Source organism: Hemicordylus capensis, chromosome 1, assembly GCF_027244095.1.
Source record: "Hemicordylus capensis ecotype Gifberg chromosome 1, rHemCap1.1.pri, whole genome shotgun sequence".
NCBI lineage: Eukaryota > Metazoa > Chordata > Lepidosauria > Squamata > Cordylidae > Hemicordylus > Hemicordylus capensis.
In genome coordinates, this window is record NC_069657.1 from 76,419,696 (window position 1) to 76,435,456 (window position 15,761).

The window sequence follows — 15,761 nt, forward strand, 5'->3', positions numbered from 1 at the left end:
GAGGTCGAAGCAGCTCACACTCGAAATGGCCCGGCTAAAGGACTCACCCTTGAGCCGGACTGGGACTGTTTCAGTTTGAGGTTAAGCCAAACCCGCCAGCCCAGTCTGGGTTTTGGGGGTTTTTAAACTGAAAAAATGGCAGACTTACCACCATTGCAGGGTTTGGGGGAGTGCTGCTGTGGTGGGGGCCTCTGCTGAGGTTCCCCTCCCCCCGCTGGCCTCCCCCCATTCTCCAATAGCCCATTTGGGCTGTTTTTGGTCCGTTCCAGGCCTCTGTGCACTGGCCACCACCAGCACACAGTGGCCTGGAATGAGTCTCCAATGGCCCATTTTGGGCTGTTGTTGGCCTGTTCCAAACCCCTGTGTAGTGGCCACCACCAGCACACAGAGGCCCGGAATGAGTTGGAAACAGCCCAAAACAGGCTGAAAAAGACCCAGAATGGGCTGTTGGAGACTGGGGGGAGGGGGAACCTCAGCAGACCCAGCTGGGGCAGCACCCTTGTCCCCAGTTCTACTCGAACCGAACTGAGTTTTCTGGTTTTGTGCACACCCCAATAGACTGAACTGAGTGGAGGCCTATACTGATGGGACCCCGATTGGCATGACTGCCTCCCTCAATTAGGAGGATGATTTATGCATTTATCTGCCTCACACATTATGTTATGTGTGTTGAGATGGGGGGGGGGGCAGTGAATGCCTGCTCCTTCATCATAGAGGAAGACTGCCTAGTAAGTGGATTAACCAGACCATAGGTTAATGGTAATTTGGCTTCCTAACGTACGCACATAAAGGGTTTGCAATAACCCTTTAGTTACTTTGGAATTCAGCTAGGAATGGCATGAAGCTACCTAGCATTCCAAGCCCTTGTTTACCTTGTAGTCTCCTTCTCAAATATAATCTCAGCAGAATCCTCTGAATCCCTGAATAACTTCTTGACCTCTTCCATTTCTGATGCCATGGAATCACAAAATTTTGAGCCAAACATGAACCAGTGAATGTTCACAGCATATGATACTGCAATACAAAACCGCAATTTCACATTCCTTTCAGAACGTTTTTGATCAACAATTACCTGGATCCTCCACACTGAGATTCTTCATTAGCCACTGCACGATGTCAGCCCCTGCAGAAAAGGAGAATAAAAATAATATAATACAAAACATATAGGAGAGCCTACTGACATCAGCGGTGGCTTGTTCCTCTAAAAAATGGGAGACGTCACATGCACCCAAAGCATCTCCCACCCATTCTACCCCACTCCATGGAAGTCCCTCCTACCAGCAATGGCAGCTAAATTGAACCTCCAGCTTTAGAGGCATTATACTTCTGAATAAGGAAACCACTACTGGGTTGCTGGGGGGAAACCACACTGTTGCCCTCGTGGCCTGATTGGAAGTTTCCCCAATTCATTTAGCTGGCCACTGTTGAAAGAGGAGGCTAGGCTACATGGAGACTTGCCCTAAGTCACAGATCAAGTACAAGGAACAGGAGGAAACTGATTACTGAACAGCAAACAAAATTTCAACTCCTTTGCTGAGACGATGTACATTTTGGCAAACGAGTAAGAATGAAAGACAAGGGACTTGCCCAAGGTCACAGCCTGAGCATCAAACCCAACTAACATTCCTTTGGCCCAGGATTATATGTCATGCCCCCTTCCTACCCCCCAACTCTCTAGATCCCCTCCCTTTTGTCCCCATGTTTTCAGAGACAAAAGCAAAAACAAATGCAGAAGTGATCTGCACATCACTTCTTCATACAATAATTAACTTATAGAATTCACTGTTGGCAGGCACAATGAAGGCCATGAGCTTAGCTGGGCTTTAAAAAGGATTGGAGGATAAATCTATCCAGAACTATTACCCATGATGCAACCTTCATGTTCAGAAACAGCTTTCTGCTGAGTACAGTAATGCCTGGCCTGGGAGAGAAAAGAAGAATGGCTGTTACCCCGTGACCTGCTTGTGAGCCTCTATTGGGCTGGCTGCATCTTGGAAACAGAGCACTGGCCTGGTTGGAGCTGATCCAACAAGTCCATTTCTAATCTTTTCTCTCTACAGTAGGGTTTTGGAGTTCAGGTGCCCTCCTTCGGCATAAGCTGTAGCAAGCGGGACTTCGATCTTGCATCAGGGCAGGTGGGTTAGGAGGCTTGGACTATCTAATGCAATCACACCAGGGCAAGACCCTCTGATTCTGCACATACATGTATCTTGCCCCAGTGCAGCTGTGCTCCATTCTCCCATCAGCCCTGCAAGCTGTTACTTCATTGTAAGCAGTGTGTGTGTGTGTGTGTGTGTGGTGGGGAAGCACAGCAGGGTCTCCTCCTCCCACCAAAAACTCAAGCTACTTCGTGTTTGGGAGAGCAGCCAGTTTTTCAACTCCGGCTCACAATGTATTCAGAACAGCCTCCCCCAAACCCAAACCCCACATTCCAAAACAATTGGATTCACACTGGATTTGACAAAAATAAGCAAGAATGCCACCTCCTTGTGTGCTTCTTTATAAATGCCCAAAGAATTCCAGAGAGCTGCCAAGAAAGGAAAGCAGGAGATGTTTATAGTGGCATCCCGGTTTTCCTCAAGGCTGACAGATTATCTTTCTGCTGACTTTGCCAGACCATTAATTATCACCTGCCAAAAATGATTACTCACCCTTGGGATAATGACAAGCTTTTCCTTCCCCTGTTAATTACTGTCATTGCTAATGCACATGTGTCTGATCAGCATTAATCAAGAAGACAGACGTAGCTTTGCACCCCCCCACCGCCCCCTATTAATCCAACCAAGTCCTTTTTTAATGACTATGGGGCTGCATCAGATGGCATCCCTTGATTCAATGGCAGTTTTCTAAAACTGCTGAACAAGCATGCTTTCTGCAATATGTCTGGGGTTGACTAACTCCTAAATTCCCATGGGCACGCATCAAAGACTAAATTCTTCAGAGAACCTCTGACTCCTTATCTCTTAACAGCCAGAGTGAATGTTCCAAAGCAGCTAATCTAATGCACCATGATCCCTTCTAGGATCAGTGTCTTCCTTCCCAAGTCTCTGCCCCTTGCACATGCTCTTTAATATACTAGTTGTGGTGCCTTTCTTAGCACACAGGACATAGGAAGCTGCCATATACTGAGTCAGAACATAGGTCCATCTCACTCAGTATTGTCTACACAGACTGGCAGCGGCTTCTCCAAGGTTGCAGGCAGGAATCTCTTTCAGCCCTATCTTGGAGATGCCAGGGAACGAACTAGGAACCTAGATGCTTCTCAGAGTGGCTCCATTCCCTAAGGGGTATATCTTACAGTGATCACACTTCTAGTCTCCCTTTCGTATGCAACCAGAGCAGACCCTGCTTAGCTAAGGGGACAAGTCATGCTTGCTACCACGAGACCAGCTCTCTTCCCTGAAAAGCAACAGCAAGCATTAGCCCTCAATTGCATAGTTCCAAACCGAAGCAGATGGAAGAACTGATGTCTGTTTTGACAAAGACAGTTGCTATAGACATTATTAATACAAAAGATACAATAATTTCCCCCCAAAGTTATTATACCTTATTTTACTCAAGGAAAAGGTAGTAACAGTGGCTGTCAATAGACTGTAGGATACTGTTCATAGTAAATTTACTGACAATCTGCCAGAGAACACCATTCTAGCAGCCATGAATGCCAAGACCCTCTACACCAATATCCCCCACAAAGATGAACTACAAGCTATCACCCCTGATAAGCTATCACCCCAGATTACAGCAAATCAGGCTGCCAACCTTTGCCCCTGTTTCCTAGAAACAATTATTTCAGATTAGGGGACAACTTTTATCCTCAGGTCAATGGCACTGACATGGGCACTCGTATGGTTCTATAGTATGGCAACATTTTCACGGCAGACTTATCCACCATGACGTCAACAACTTCCACCATCAACATGAGTTGTGTTGAGTCAATGCAACTAGTTCACTTTCTGGACCGCACAATGTAACCACATGATGGACATATAAGCACTACCTTATACTGGAATCTCATCAACCACTACACATATCTATCTGCTTCCATCTTCCACTCAGAACATAACAGATGATTTATCGTTTTACAGTCAAGCCCTATGATACAATCACATTTGTTCTAGCTCAGACACAACCTTCCATCTGAAGAATTTACACCAGCCACTCCTAAGATTACAATACGTACCCAATGAAGTGAGAAGACAGATTGACAAGGCCAGACTGGTCCTCAGGAATAACTTCCCATAGGACAAACGCCAAAGAGAAAGCGACAAGAACATGACTGGCGGGCACCTTTGAGCTCCTAGCTAAAACACTCCAGCATGCCACCAACGGCCTACAGCTCATCCTGGACAATGAAACTTCCCTCTCACAGGCTAGGCCTGTTCTTACAGGAAGCCACCCGCCACCCCCGAATCTGAAATAATGACTAATCAACAGGTCACATGGGAGAGACACAAACACAGGGACCTGACCCTTCAATAAAGCCAGATCATGCCTGCTCTGTTCCCATATCCACGCAGGCAATATTATTACAGGACTAATTAACACTGTTCTTATCTCATGAATTAAGCCTCACATAAGAATAGTCACCTACTGTTATCTCTCCCATTCTAATGCTGTTTTATAATATTTGATTTATTTTTCAAATTTTCAGATTGTCCCAAACATCCGTCTCTGGGTGGTCCTGTTTCTCCCCTACCCAACACTACATAAAGAGGCAGCAACTGGGAGATCTGCTTATCCCTTCCTTATTCGACCAGTCAGTGGAGGCACTGCTTTCATCTCTCCTTTCCAGCAGCAATAGGTGAAGTTACAGAACACTGACAGCCAGAACCAAGAATCCGATCACAAGCTGTAAAGTTGGCCATTCATCTAACTGAGTATTGGAGAGACAGGATAACAGCTCTATATTTCCAACTATTTCCTCTTTTATATATTAGGCCCCACTGTTCCCTGTAAATGGTACCTAGTGTTTTTAGGAGACAAGCGTCTGTCAGAATGATAAATAGCAAGGCAGTCAAGGCAAGAGAAAATAAAATGGAACGTTCAGTCTGAGAGAATGTAAGAAATATAGACATAATGGATTTGAATCACCACAGTGAGACTTTTGTGTCCCACTTTAGATGATCAACCAATTTAAGGAGACTGGGTTACATTGCAAGGTCCACCAAGATCAGCGAAGGTTGCTTGTGCCCAGCTCTCTCCTCACCATTTAAAAATTCTAAATAAAACCAACAGAATTAAATTGTCTACCCTAGAAACAGAACATCAAAAATGTCCAGAGCAATACTGGAAGTATCAGAAAATCCTCGGGTTCTGAGCAAAGGGTTTGAAAAGTTAAAGCATCTTTGCAAACTGCAAGTCATTGTATGCAATTTACAAAATTACATACAATGACTTGCATGAAGTACAAACGCATGGACAGGAAGTATTTGGGGAAGCGCAGCAGCTCAGTGGTAGAACGTGTGCTTGGCCATGCAAAAGGCCCCAGGATTGAGCCATGGCATCTCTAGTGCAAAGTAGGGATGTGCCTGGAACTGCTCCTCTGCGTTCTGGAGGCGGTGGGGGTGCTCCCTTAAGGGCGGGGAAGGGTGCACTTACCCCTCCCACCGCATTTCCTCCACCGGTGCTCCATTGTATCAAAGCCCCTCAGGGTGGCAGCGTACCTCCCTGCCGCCCTATTGCCGTCCTCGGCCGGAAGTATGTGTGCCCGGTACTGCCACCCCAAGGAGCTTTGATTCAACAGAGCGTTGGCAGGGGAAATGCGGTGGGAGGGGTAAGTGCACCCTCCCCTCCCCTTAAGGGAACACCCCCACCGGCTCCAAAATGGCTCCGGTGGCCGAAACATTCCAGAGGCTTCTATAATGGCCTCCGAAACGTTTCGGGCTCAAAGACCTGGAAAGACCTCTGCTGGAGCCCTTAGAGAGCTGCTGCTAATAGAGTAGACTATGCTGGGCTAGATGAGAGCTGCACAACTTTGGTCCTCCTGCAGATGTTGCACTACAACTCCTATATTCCTGACTATTGCCCACTGTAGCTGAGGATGATGGAAGCTGTAGTCCAAAAACAACTGGAAGGCCAAAGTTGTGCAGCCCAGGGTTAGATGGGCCAATGATCTGATGCAGTAGCCCTTTTGGACATCCAGAGGCTATAAACTGAATGGGGGGAGCTGGATCATAACAACAGGCCCTGTCCTTGACCTGTGCACATTCAGTCTACTAATTCAACAGATCTTATGCATGTGCAAGCGGTATGTTCTTAGACTTGCCTGCATAATCAGGAGCACTGCTTTTTGCAGAATTCCTGATCATGCCTACAGTGCTTATGTGCTCAGTTTATATGTGTGTGGGCTCTATGTGGACAGCAGGCTGACCTTGTGTAGGTCAGGGGCAGGGCCTGTCACTGCATTTCTGCTACCTCACCATGTATGTTCAGTCTACACACCCTTTGAATCTCGGAAAACGGCTATTATGTCCCAGGCATTCAAAAGAGGTATTCAACTTTATGGAAGTGAATGATAACTTGTTGCATCAAAAGCAGCAAGCAGGCTTTGAAAAGGTCCCCCGTTTTGTATTTTTAGTTGGTTATCAAAAGCAAAGGAGCTTTAGGAAGGTGGATTATATGATCACATGTCAGATAATGTGAAAAATCAGATGACCTCTGTGTTATAGGTATTGCAAAGAAGCAGTTGGGACAAAGCATCTTCCAGAGATGCTCTATATAACTCCCCCTTCCCCACTTCATCATTGGTTAAAGGCAGGTTAAGTGCCAGGCATTTTTATGTACAAGTGCCACTGACTCCAACAGGACCGACTCCCTATTAAGTGTACTCAGAGATGCAAGTGTCAATTGCAGCTGATCATTTCAGACCCCAAACCCATTATATCCAGGCAGGAAGCTACTCAGTGTTCTGTTTGTTCCAGGTGACTAAAAAGGATTCATGTGCAAGTCAAATTCTTATTAGAATTCTGATAAGCTTAGCTTTCATTTTTTAAAAAAAGGTGTATGTGTTTGCAGTGAAAAAGCAATGTTTTTAAACAGATAACTGCAGCAGCAGAATGTGCCACTAGAGGGTGTCCTAGAATATATAGAAACTAATGATCTGGAATATGGGTGTGAAACAAAAGGAGAAAGGGCTTTCAATGGTGCTTAAGGAGATATCGATGCAAATTAATCAATATTCCATGTTGGGGCAACAGATGAGTCCTGGAAAAAGCAACAACTGATTTTGTGGGCAGATGTGATGGCTTCTGGTAATTTTATCCACTGGATACTGTGGTGTTAAGCCACCTAACGATGCAGCGGGGAAATGATTTGACTAGCAAGCCAATGGTTACTGGTTCAAATCCCCGCTGGAATGTTTCCCAGACTATGGAAAGGAAGAGAGCTGTCTTGTGGTAGCAAGCATGACTTGTCCCCTTAGCTAAGCAGGGTCCACCCTGGTTGCATATGAAAGGGAGACTAGAAGTGTGAGCACTGTCAGATATTTCCCTCAGGGGATGGAATCGTTCTGGGAAGAGCATCTAGGTTCCAGGTTCCTTCCCTGGCTTCTCCAAGATAGAGCTGAGAGAGATTCCTGCCTGCAACCTTGGGGAAGCTGCTGCCAGTCTGTGTAGACAATACTGAGCGAGATGGACCTATGTTCTGACTCAGTATATGGCAGCTTCCTGTGTTCCTGTGAAACACCTATACTGGGCAGCAGCGATATAGGAAGATGCCAAAAGGCATCATCTCATACTGCATGGGAGGAGGCAATGGTAAACCCCTCCCATATTCTACCAAAGACAACATTCTACCAAAAGAAGGAAGAGAGAACAGCTTGGGCAGGGCACTGACTCTGATGTTTGCCTCTGCCCCACCTTGCTCCAGGTGTGTCATCTTTGGGGCTGCTGCTGCTCCTGCTACAAAGAGCAGGCTGGGCCAAGGGATCTTGTCCTTGTGGCTCTCAGCTGTGGGCTGAGCTGCCTGGGGCCTTAGTAGACCTTCCTTTTGTTTTTCCATCAAGAAGCCAGTACGAGAGTTTGACTGCATGAGTCCTGAACCTGGTTTTTATCAAACAGAGGAGCTGTGGTTGGTAGGGCTGAGGAGATGTGTCTGGGAGAGCAGAAAAGTGGGGATGGTCTGAGGGCAGCAATATCATGGGTAGCAGGCAGAGGGAGGTAATGGCGGTGGGAGTTAGACAGGCCATTACAGGGGGAAATGGTCCAGGGAATTGAGGCCTGTTCCTTTTCCCAGCTCTTCTCCCAACCCTCTGACCCCAGGGAGCTCTGAGAACGCTTCCTCTAGGATTAGGGTGATGCTGTTGAATGCCAGGTCAGTCAACGCTAAAACAACTCTCATCCACGATTTGATTGAGGATGAGCATGCTGACCTGGTATGTGTGACGGAGACCTGATTGGATAATCTGGGTGGAGTTGGTCTCTCTCAGCTCTGTCCTTCCTGATCATGCAGCAGCCCCACCCAGAGGGTCAGGGAGGTGGTGCTGCAGTAATCTATCAAGAGATCTTTCCCATTTCCAGGTGCCCAGTCAGGCAATCTCAGAATTTAAAGTGTTTGTCCTTGAGGGTGGGCTTCTGAGATAGGCTGGGGATTCTGCTGGTGTACCAACCACACCGCTGCACTTCAGTCTCCCTACCTGAGCTGGCGGGGGTGGTCTCGGAAGTGGCTTTGGGTTCCCCCAAACTTGTCTGGGGGGATTTCAATGTCCACACTGAGGCCCCCCTAGTAGGTGCAGCTCAGGATTTCATGGCCTCCATGGCAACCATGGGTCTATCTCAGCTGGTATCGGGCCCTACCTACATGGCAGGACAAACTTGGTTTGCCGACCGGGGAACAAATGATCTGGAGGTGGGAGAGTTTGAGATCACCACCTTGTCATGGACAGATCACCACCTGGTGGGGTTTAGTTTGACTGCTCCATCTGCCCTCTGCAGGGGTGGTGGACCAATAAGAATGGTCCGCCCCCAGAGGCTTATGGATCCGCTTGGTTTCCAGATGGCCCTTGGGGAGTTTCCAGTATCCAGAGCTGGTGACCCTGTCAAGGCCCTGGTGAATCTCTGGAATGGAGAGACAGCTTGGGCTGACACAGTTTCTCCTAAATGCCCTCTCAGGCTTGGTGGAGCCTGTTGTGCTACTTGGTTTTCCTCAGAGCTTAGGGCGATGAAACAACTTGGGCGATGGCTGGAACGATGCTGGAGGAAGAGTTGTGCCAAATCTGACCAAACATGGGCTAGAGCCCATTTTAGGGACTACTCCGTGGCGGTGGGGGTGGTGAAGAAATGCTTTTTCTCTGCCTCCATTGCATCTGCTCAGTGCAGACCAGTGGAACTGTTTCATGTAGCAAAGACATTGCTCCACACATCCCCCCAGGTAATGGGGGAGGAATCATCTACAGCCCCGTTGTGATCAGTTTGCGTATCACTTTGCAGATAAATGCATTGCTCGCATCCGTGCTGATTTGGACTCCAGAGTTTTGGCAGTTCCGGTAGACCTGCCTTTGGTACCATCTGGTCCTATTGTGTTGGATTCTTTTCAGATGGTGCAGCCTGAGGATGTGGACAAGATTCTGGGCTGTGTGCGGGCGACATCGTGTGCTCTTGACCCTTGCCATTCATGGCTAATAAAAGCTGCCAGGGAGGGTACAGGCAGATGGTTGGAGGTGATTATTAATGCTTCATTAAGGGAGGGCAGGATGCCATCATGCCTCAAGGAGGCGATGGTAAGACCATTATTTAAAAAGCCCTCCCTTGATCCCTCCAACTCTGATAAATATAAACCTGTCTCTAAGCTTCCCTTTTTGGGCAAGGTGATCGAGTGTGTGGTGGCATCTCAGCTGCAAAGGGTCTTGAATGATACAGATTATCTGGACCCTTTTCAATCTGGCTTCTGCCCCGGATATAGGATTGAAACTGCCTTGGTCACTGTAGTGGATGACCTACGCTGAATACTAGACAGGGGAGTGCATCCCTGTTGGTTCTGCTGGACCTCTCAGCGGCATTCGATACCATCAACCATAGTATTCTTCTGGACTGCCTCTCGAGTATGGGAATCGGAGGCACTGCGTTGCAGGAATTGGAGGTACTGTGGGAATTGGAGGTACTGTGTCCCCCAAGAAAGGCTCCAGTCCTTTCTTGGGGGGAGGGTCCAGAAGGTGGTGCTGGGGGGCTATTGCTCAGCTCCATGGCCATTGGTCTGTGCGATTCCACAGGGTTCAGTTTTGTCCCCCATGCCGTTTAACATCTACGTGAAACCTCTGGGAGAGATACTTGAGGACTTGGACTGAGTTGTCAGCAATATGCAGATGACACTCAGCTCTATCTCTCCTTGTCACCTGATCCTAGGGAGGCAGTGGATTTCCTGAATTGGGGGCTGGAGGCTGTGATGGGTTGGATGTGGGCTAATAAACTGAGACTGAATCCAGACAAGACGGAGGTAATGGTGGTCAATAGGAGAGCCAATTGGGATGAGGAGATTTCACCGGTTCTGGATAGGGTTGCACTCCCCTTGAAGGAGCAAGTACGCAGCTTGGGGGTATTACTGGACCTGGCTCTGCTTTTGGAAGCTCAGGTGGAGGCGGTGGCCAGGGGTGCCTTTGCATGGCTTCAACTAGTGCGCCAGCTGCCTTCTCGAGAAGGCAGATCTGGCCACAGTTACCCATGCCTTAGTCACATCACGCCTGGATTACTGTAATGCACTCTATGTGGGGCTGCCCTTGAAGAATATCCGGAAACTGTAGCTAGTGCAAAATGTGGCAGCTAGGGTTTTATCTGGATCTGCCAGCTGGGATCACATTACACCCATTTTGAAATAGCTGCACTGGCTACCAGTTTGTTTCCGGGTCCAATTCAAGGTGCTGGTTTTGACCTTTAAAGCCGACAATGAGGGAGGCTTGGCTGTCGTGCATGCGGGACAGGGCCTTCTCTGTTGCTGCCCCCAGACTCTGGAATGCTCTCCCAGTGGCTATTCGCTCCTCGGTCTCCATCAGAGTTTTTAAAAAGCATGTTAAATCTTGGCCTTTTACCCAGGCTTTTATATGACTGTCTCTACTGCTGCTTCTTTGTATTTTGTACAGTTTTTATGATTGTGTTTTAAATCTTTTTAGTCAGATTTGTTTCATATTTTAGTCCGGAAACTTCAGTTAGTTCAGAATGCGGCAGCCAGATTGGTCTCTGGGGCAACCCGGAGAGACCATATGATGCCTGTTTTGAAACAGTTACACTGGCTGCCAATATGTTTCCGGGCAAAATACAAAGTGCTGGTTATTACCTTCAAAGCCCTGAACGGCTTGGGTCCAAGATATCTTAGAGAGCGCCTTCTTTTACATGATCCCCACCGCACGTTAAGGTCATCTGGGGAGGTCAGTCTCCAGTTGTCACCGGTTCGTTTGGTGGCGACTCAGAGGTGGGCCTTCTCTGTAGCTGCTCCCGGGCCGTGGAATGCACTCCCAGCAGAAATTCGTAATCTTGATTCCTTACTAACCTTCAAGAGAGCCCTTAAAACCCATCTGTTTGGCCTTGCCTTTCAGGGTTTTTAATCAGTTTTCATCTTTTTAATGTTAACCTGGTTTTCAGGGTTTTAATTGTTTTGATAGTTTAATTGTTTTTAAAGATGTTTTAAACTAGTATTTATATTTGTATCTCTGTTTTAATTGTTTTTAATGATTTCTGTTTTAATTGTAAACCGCCCTGAGCCATTTCGGAAGGGCGGTATAAAAATCGAATGAATGAATGAATGAATGAATGAATGAATGAATGAATGAATAAATAAATAAATAAATATTTTAGCTTAATATTTTAATTGTGCAATTTTTATAGTCTTGTTTCTAATTTTTGTGTAAACCGCCTTGGGATTGTTTTAATGAGTCGACATTAGCTCAACGGCACACTTTACCGTGGTGTTAGCACCACCAGCTCAGGGCTGGTACAGCTCGAGGTGACGCCAAGATGCTGCTTGTCATGTCCCCTGAGACTGGCTCCACATCCCTCTCCTGCACAGGTGCCACTCTTCTCCATCTCTGGCTGCAGGCAAGCTGGAGCTTTAAAGCTCAGACAGGTGAGGCAGTAGCCAGTGAGGGAATGCTTTTCACATGCAGCAGTGACTTTGTTGCCCCCCCTTCACTAGATGGATGGATCTCTCTTCCATCAACAGGCTTGTGCATGGAGTGGGGGTGGGGAGTGCAAAAGCCACCCACCCAGCAAAGCAGGGCAACAGAAGCTGCTGCTCAACGCTAAAAGTGTCCCTTACCACCTGCTGCCTTGCCAGTCTGAGCTTTAAAACTGAAGCTGAAACAGTGAAGTAGATGACTAGAGCGCAAGTGGAGGAAGGCTCAAAGTGAATCTGATAGATTAAAACACAGAGCACATTTGAAGATTACCAGATATGCTCTGGTAATGCAGGTGGCAAAGAAGCGGTTCTGTTCTGCTCACATTGATTCCACAAGTTCACATCCAGCAGTGTTACCTAGGGTTGTGAGAGGGCTAGTACATGCCCCCTCGAACTCAAATTTGGAAAGTCCAAGCACCTGCTGTGATTGGAGAGTGTTGTTCTGCAAAGCAGGAGTTAATGTAAGGGAGAGATCATCAGGAGATTTGGCACAGGGTGTTATTAATATGCTGATGACAAGAGATGTATTTCTCCATATCAACTTCATCAGGTTATAATGCCCTTATACAAAACTATGGTGCGACCACACCTGGAGTACTGCGTACAATTCTGGTCACCACATCTTAAAAAGGACATTGTTGAACTGGAGAAGGTACAGAAGAGGGCAACCAAGATGATCAGGGGCCTAGAGCACTTTTCTTACGAGGCAAGACTACAACACCTGGGGCTTTTTAGTTTAGAAAAAAGACGACTGCGGGGAGACATGATAGAGGTCTATAAAATCATGCATGGCGTGGAGAAAGTGGAGAGAGATAGATTCTTTTCCCTCTCACACAACACTAGAACCAGGGGTCACTCCATGAAATTGATTGCCAGGAGGTCTAGGACCAACAAACGGAAGTACTTTTTCACACAACGCGTGATCCACTTGTGGAACTCTCTGCCACAGGATGTGGTAACGGCCAACAACCTGGATGGCTTTAAGAGGGGTTTGGATGACTTCATGGAGGAGAGGTCTATCAATGGCTACTAGTCAGAGGGCTGTGGGCCACCTCCAGCCTCAAGGGTGTGCCTCTGAGTACCAGTTGCAGGGGAGCAATGGCAGGAGAGAGGGCACGCCCTCAACTCCTGCCTGTGGCTTCCAGTGGCATCTGGTGGGCCACTGTGCGAAACAGGATGCTGGACTAGATGGGCCTTGAGCCTGATCCAGCAGGGCTGTTCTTATGTTCTTATGTTATGGCATACTTTCCCTAAATCCCTGCCTGAAGGTGGTAATGGCCTGGATGAGGTATAACAATTAAATCCAAATAAGATGGAGGTACTGACTGTGACGGGTCAGAACTTGACAGATGGTTTAGATCTGCCTGTTCTGGATGGGATTACACTCCCCCTGAATGAACAAGTACATAGTTTGGGAGTGATCCTGAATCCAAAACTCTCTCTGGTTTCTCAGGTTGAGACTATGGCCAGGAGCGCTTTTTATCAGCTTCAGCTGATATGTCAGCTACGCCCATTTCTGGAGGAAAATGAACTTAAAACAGTGGTACATATGCTGGTAACCCCCAGGGTTGACTACTATAATGCACTTTATGTAGGGCTTTGTACATAGTCCAGGCACTACAGTTGGTGCAGAATGCGGCAGCCAGACTGGTCTTTGGGATAACCTGAAGGGACCATACAGCACCGTTCTTAAAGAACCACACTGGCTGCCAATATGTTTCTGAGCCAAATACAAAGTGCTGGTTATTACCTATAAAGCTCTGAATGACTTGGGTCCAGGATATTTAAGAGAGAGCCTCCTTTGTCATGAACCCTGCCACCTATTAAGATCATCTGGGAAGATTTGGTTATGGAAACCACCGGCTCGTTTGGTGGCTACTCAGGACTGGGCCTTCTCTGTGGCTGCCCCAGCGCTCTGGGATGCACTCCCTGTTAAAAATCAGAGTTCGTCCATCTCGGGCTCTTTTTTAAAAGACCCTTAAGATGCACTGGTTTTATTAGACTTTCAAATAGTTTTATTTGATTTTGTTATAATTGTTTTAATCATTTTATTGTGTCTTTCATATTGTATTTTAACTTTATTATTTTATTTTTTTACATTTTATATCCCACTCATCCTCCAAGGAGCTCAGAGTGGTATACTACATACTTAGGTTCCTCCTCACAACAACCCTGCAAAGTAGGTTAGGCTGAAAGAGAAGTGACTGGCCCAAAGTCACCCAGAAACTTTCATGGCTGAATGGGGATTTGCACTCGGGTCCTACTGGTCCTAACTGAGTACTCTAACCACTACACCACGCTGTACTAGCGTTGCACATGTCAGGGATGCCTCAGGATGCACATGTCAGATGGCACAGAAAAATGATAAAACAAACAAAACAAAACCCCAGCTTGCCTGCAGCCAGGAGATGGGAAAGGTGACGTGGGTGAGGGATGCAGGGCAGTGAGGAACTAGAGAGGTCCTCTTCCAGATAGGACCTGAAGGCAGGTGAGGTGATGCCTGTGGGTGTTGGGGGACAGAGCGAGGCACCCATACTTGTTGCCCATGGTGCAGGTGATGTCTCAGGCCGTCCCCTTCCATCACCTCATGGGTCAGCCATCCCTGCTTCTGAAGGAACCCTCCCTATCTGGGAGTGGCTGAAGGAACCATTGAAGAATGGTTGGTTAGGGCATTGTTTTCCCTTATCTCCTCTCCTAGTAGGCACATCATATAGATAGCCCTAACCAATGTTTTCCCTTCTCCCCTTCCCTCAGCTGAGAAACAGCAGGTGCTTAATAAAATAAGAGAAGCTTAACCCTTTACTTGCCAGCTGGTTTTCTGTTGCAACTCCTCTCCACCCTTATGAGATGGGGCCACAGCTCAGTTGTAAAGTACCTCCAGGTAAGGCTAGGAAAAACTGCTGTCCGAAACCCTGGAGAGCCATTGCCCATCAGACTAGACAATACTGAGCTAGATGGACCGATGGAACAATTTGGTATGACGTAGCTTCTTATCTACCCTGCTCCACAATCCACTTTTCTCCACCGCTGGATTGATTTTTTAAGACCACTTTCAGGAAACTCTCTATCCAAAGGTGACAGCCCTAGAAAGAAGGGGAGGGAGACGATGTAAACCCCCACACTAGTCACCCTCCCATTCATTACTGAACCTATTGCTGTTGGCAGAGCACAAGGGGCAGCAGCGGGTTTTGCCCTGGAGTTGCTGAATGGATGACTGCAGCCTGCTAGAGATGAAGGTCAAGAATACATGATTTCCCTTTCGCCCATCTTTGGAAACCAGTCTCCAGTACACTGCCTCCCTTTCTTCCTATACCAAAGCCTATTTCCCAGTTTGGGTAGGAAAGACCGGAGCCTTCTTGCTCCAAAGATAAGTCTTAGGCTAGGATAAGGCTGGGGCATAGCATCTTCAGCATCTGTTTCTCTGACCCTCTTTTTAGGTGCAACAGTAAGACAGAAGGTGGGGGACTGGCTGTCCAATGTGTAAATGGGGCTGCAGTTTTGTACATAAGAACAGCCCTGCTGGATCAGGCCCAAGGCCCATCTAGTCCAGCATCCTGTTTCGCACAGTGGCCCACCAGATGCTGCTGGAAGTCACAGGCAGGAGCCGCAGGCAGGAGAGTAACTGCTCCAGCAGACATGGGATCTCCTTGTCTTGTCATGCT

General features: G+C 47.4%; 1 protein-coding gene across 20 annotated transcripts in view; it reads right to left on the reverse strand.

Annotated features, from left to right (window-relative positions):
* The window catches only part of RGS6 (regulator of G protein signaling 6), a 390,873-nt gene that overhangs the window by 121,745 nt on the left and 253,367 nt on the right, over positions 1 to 15,761 (reverse strand). For 18 of the 20 annotated variants that reach the window (XR_008308931.1, XR_008308962.1, XR_008308953.1 and 15 more), the window contains one exon: positions 1,073 to 1,123. Coding sequence is in view for 14 of the 20 variants with exons in the window: in XM_053256820.1 (XP_053112795.1) it covers positions 1,073 to 1,123 (51 nt within the window). In the remaining 6 variants the exon portion in view is untranslated. Of the gene's footprint in view, positions 1 to 872; positions 941 to 1,072; positions 1,124 to 15,761 lie in introns of those variants that run through there. The other 2 variants (XM_053257800.1, XM_053257730.1) reach the window with 2 other exon arrangements.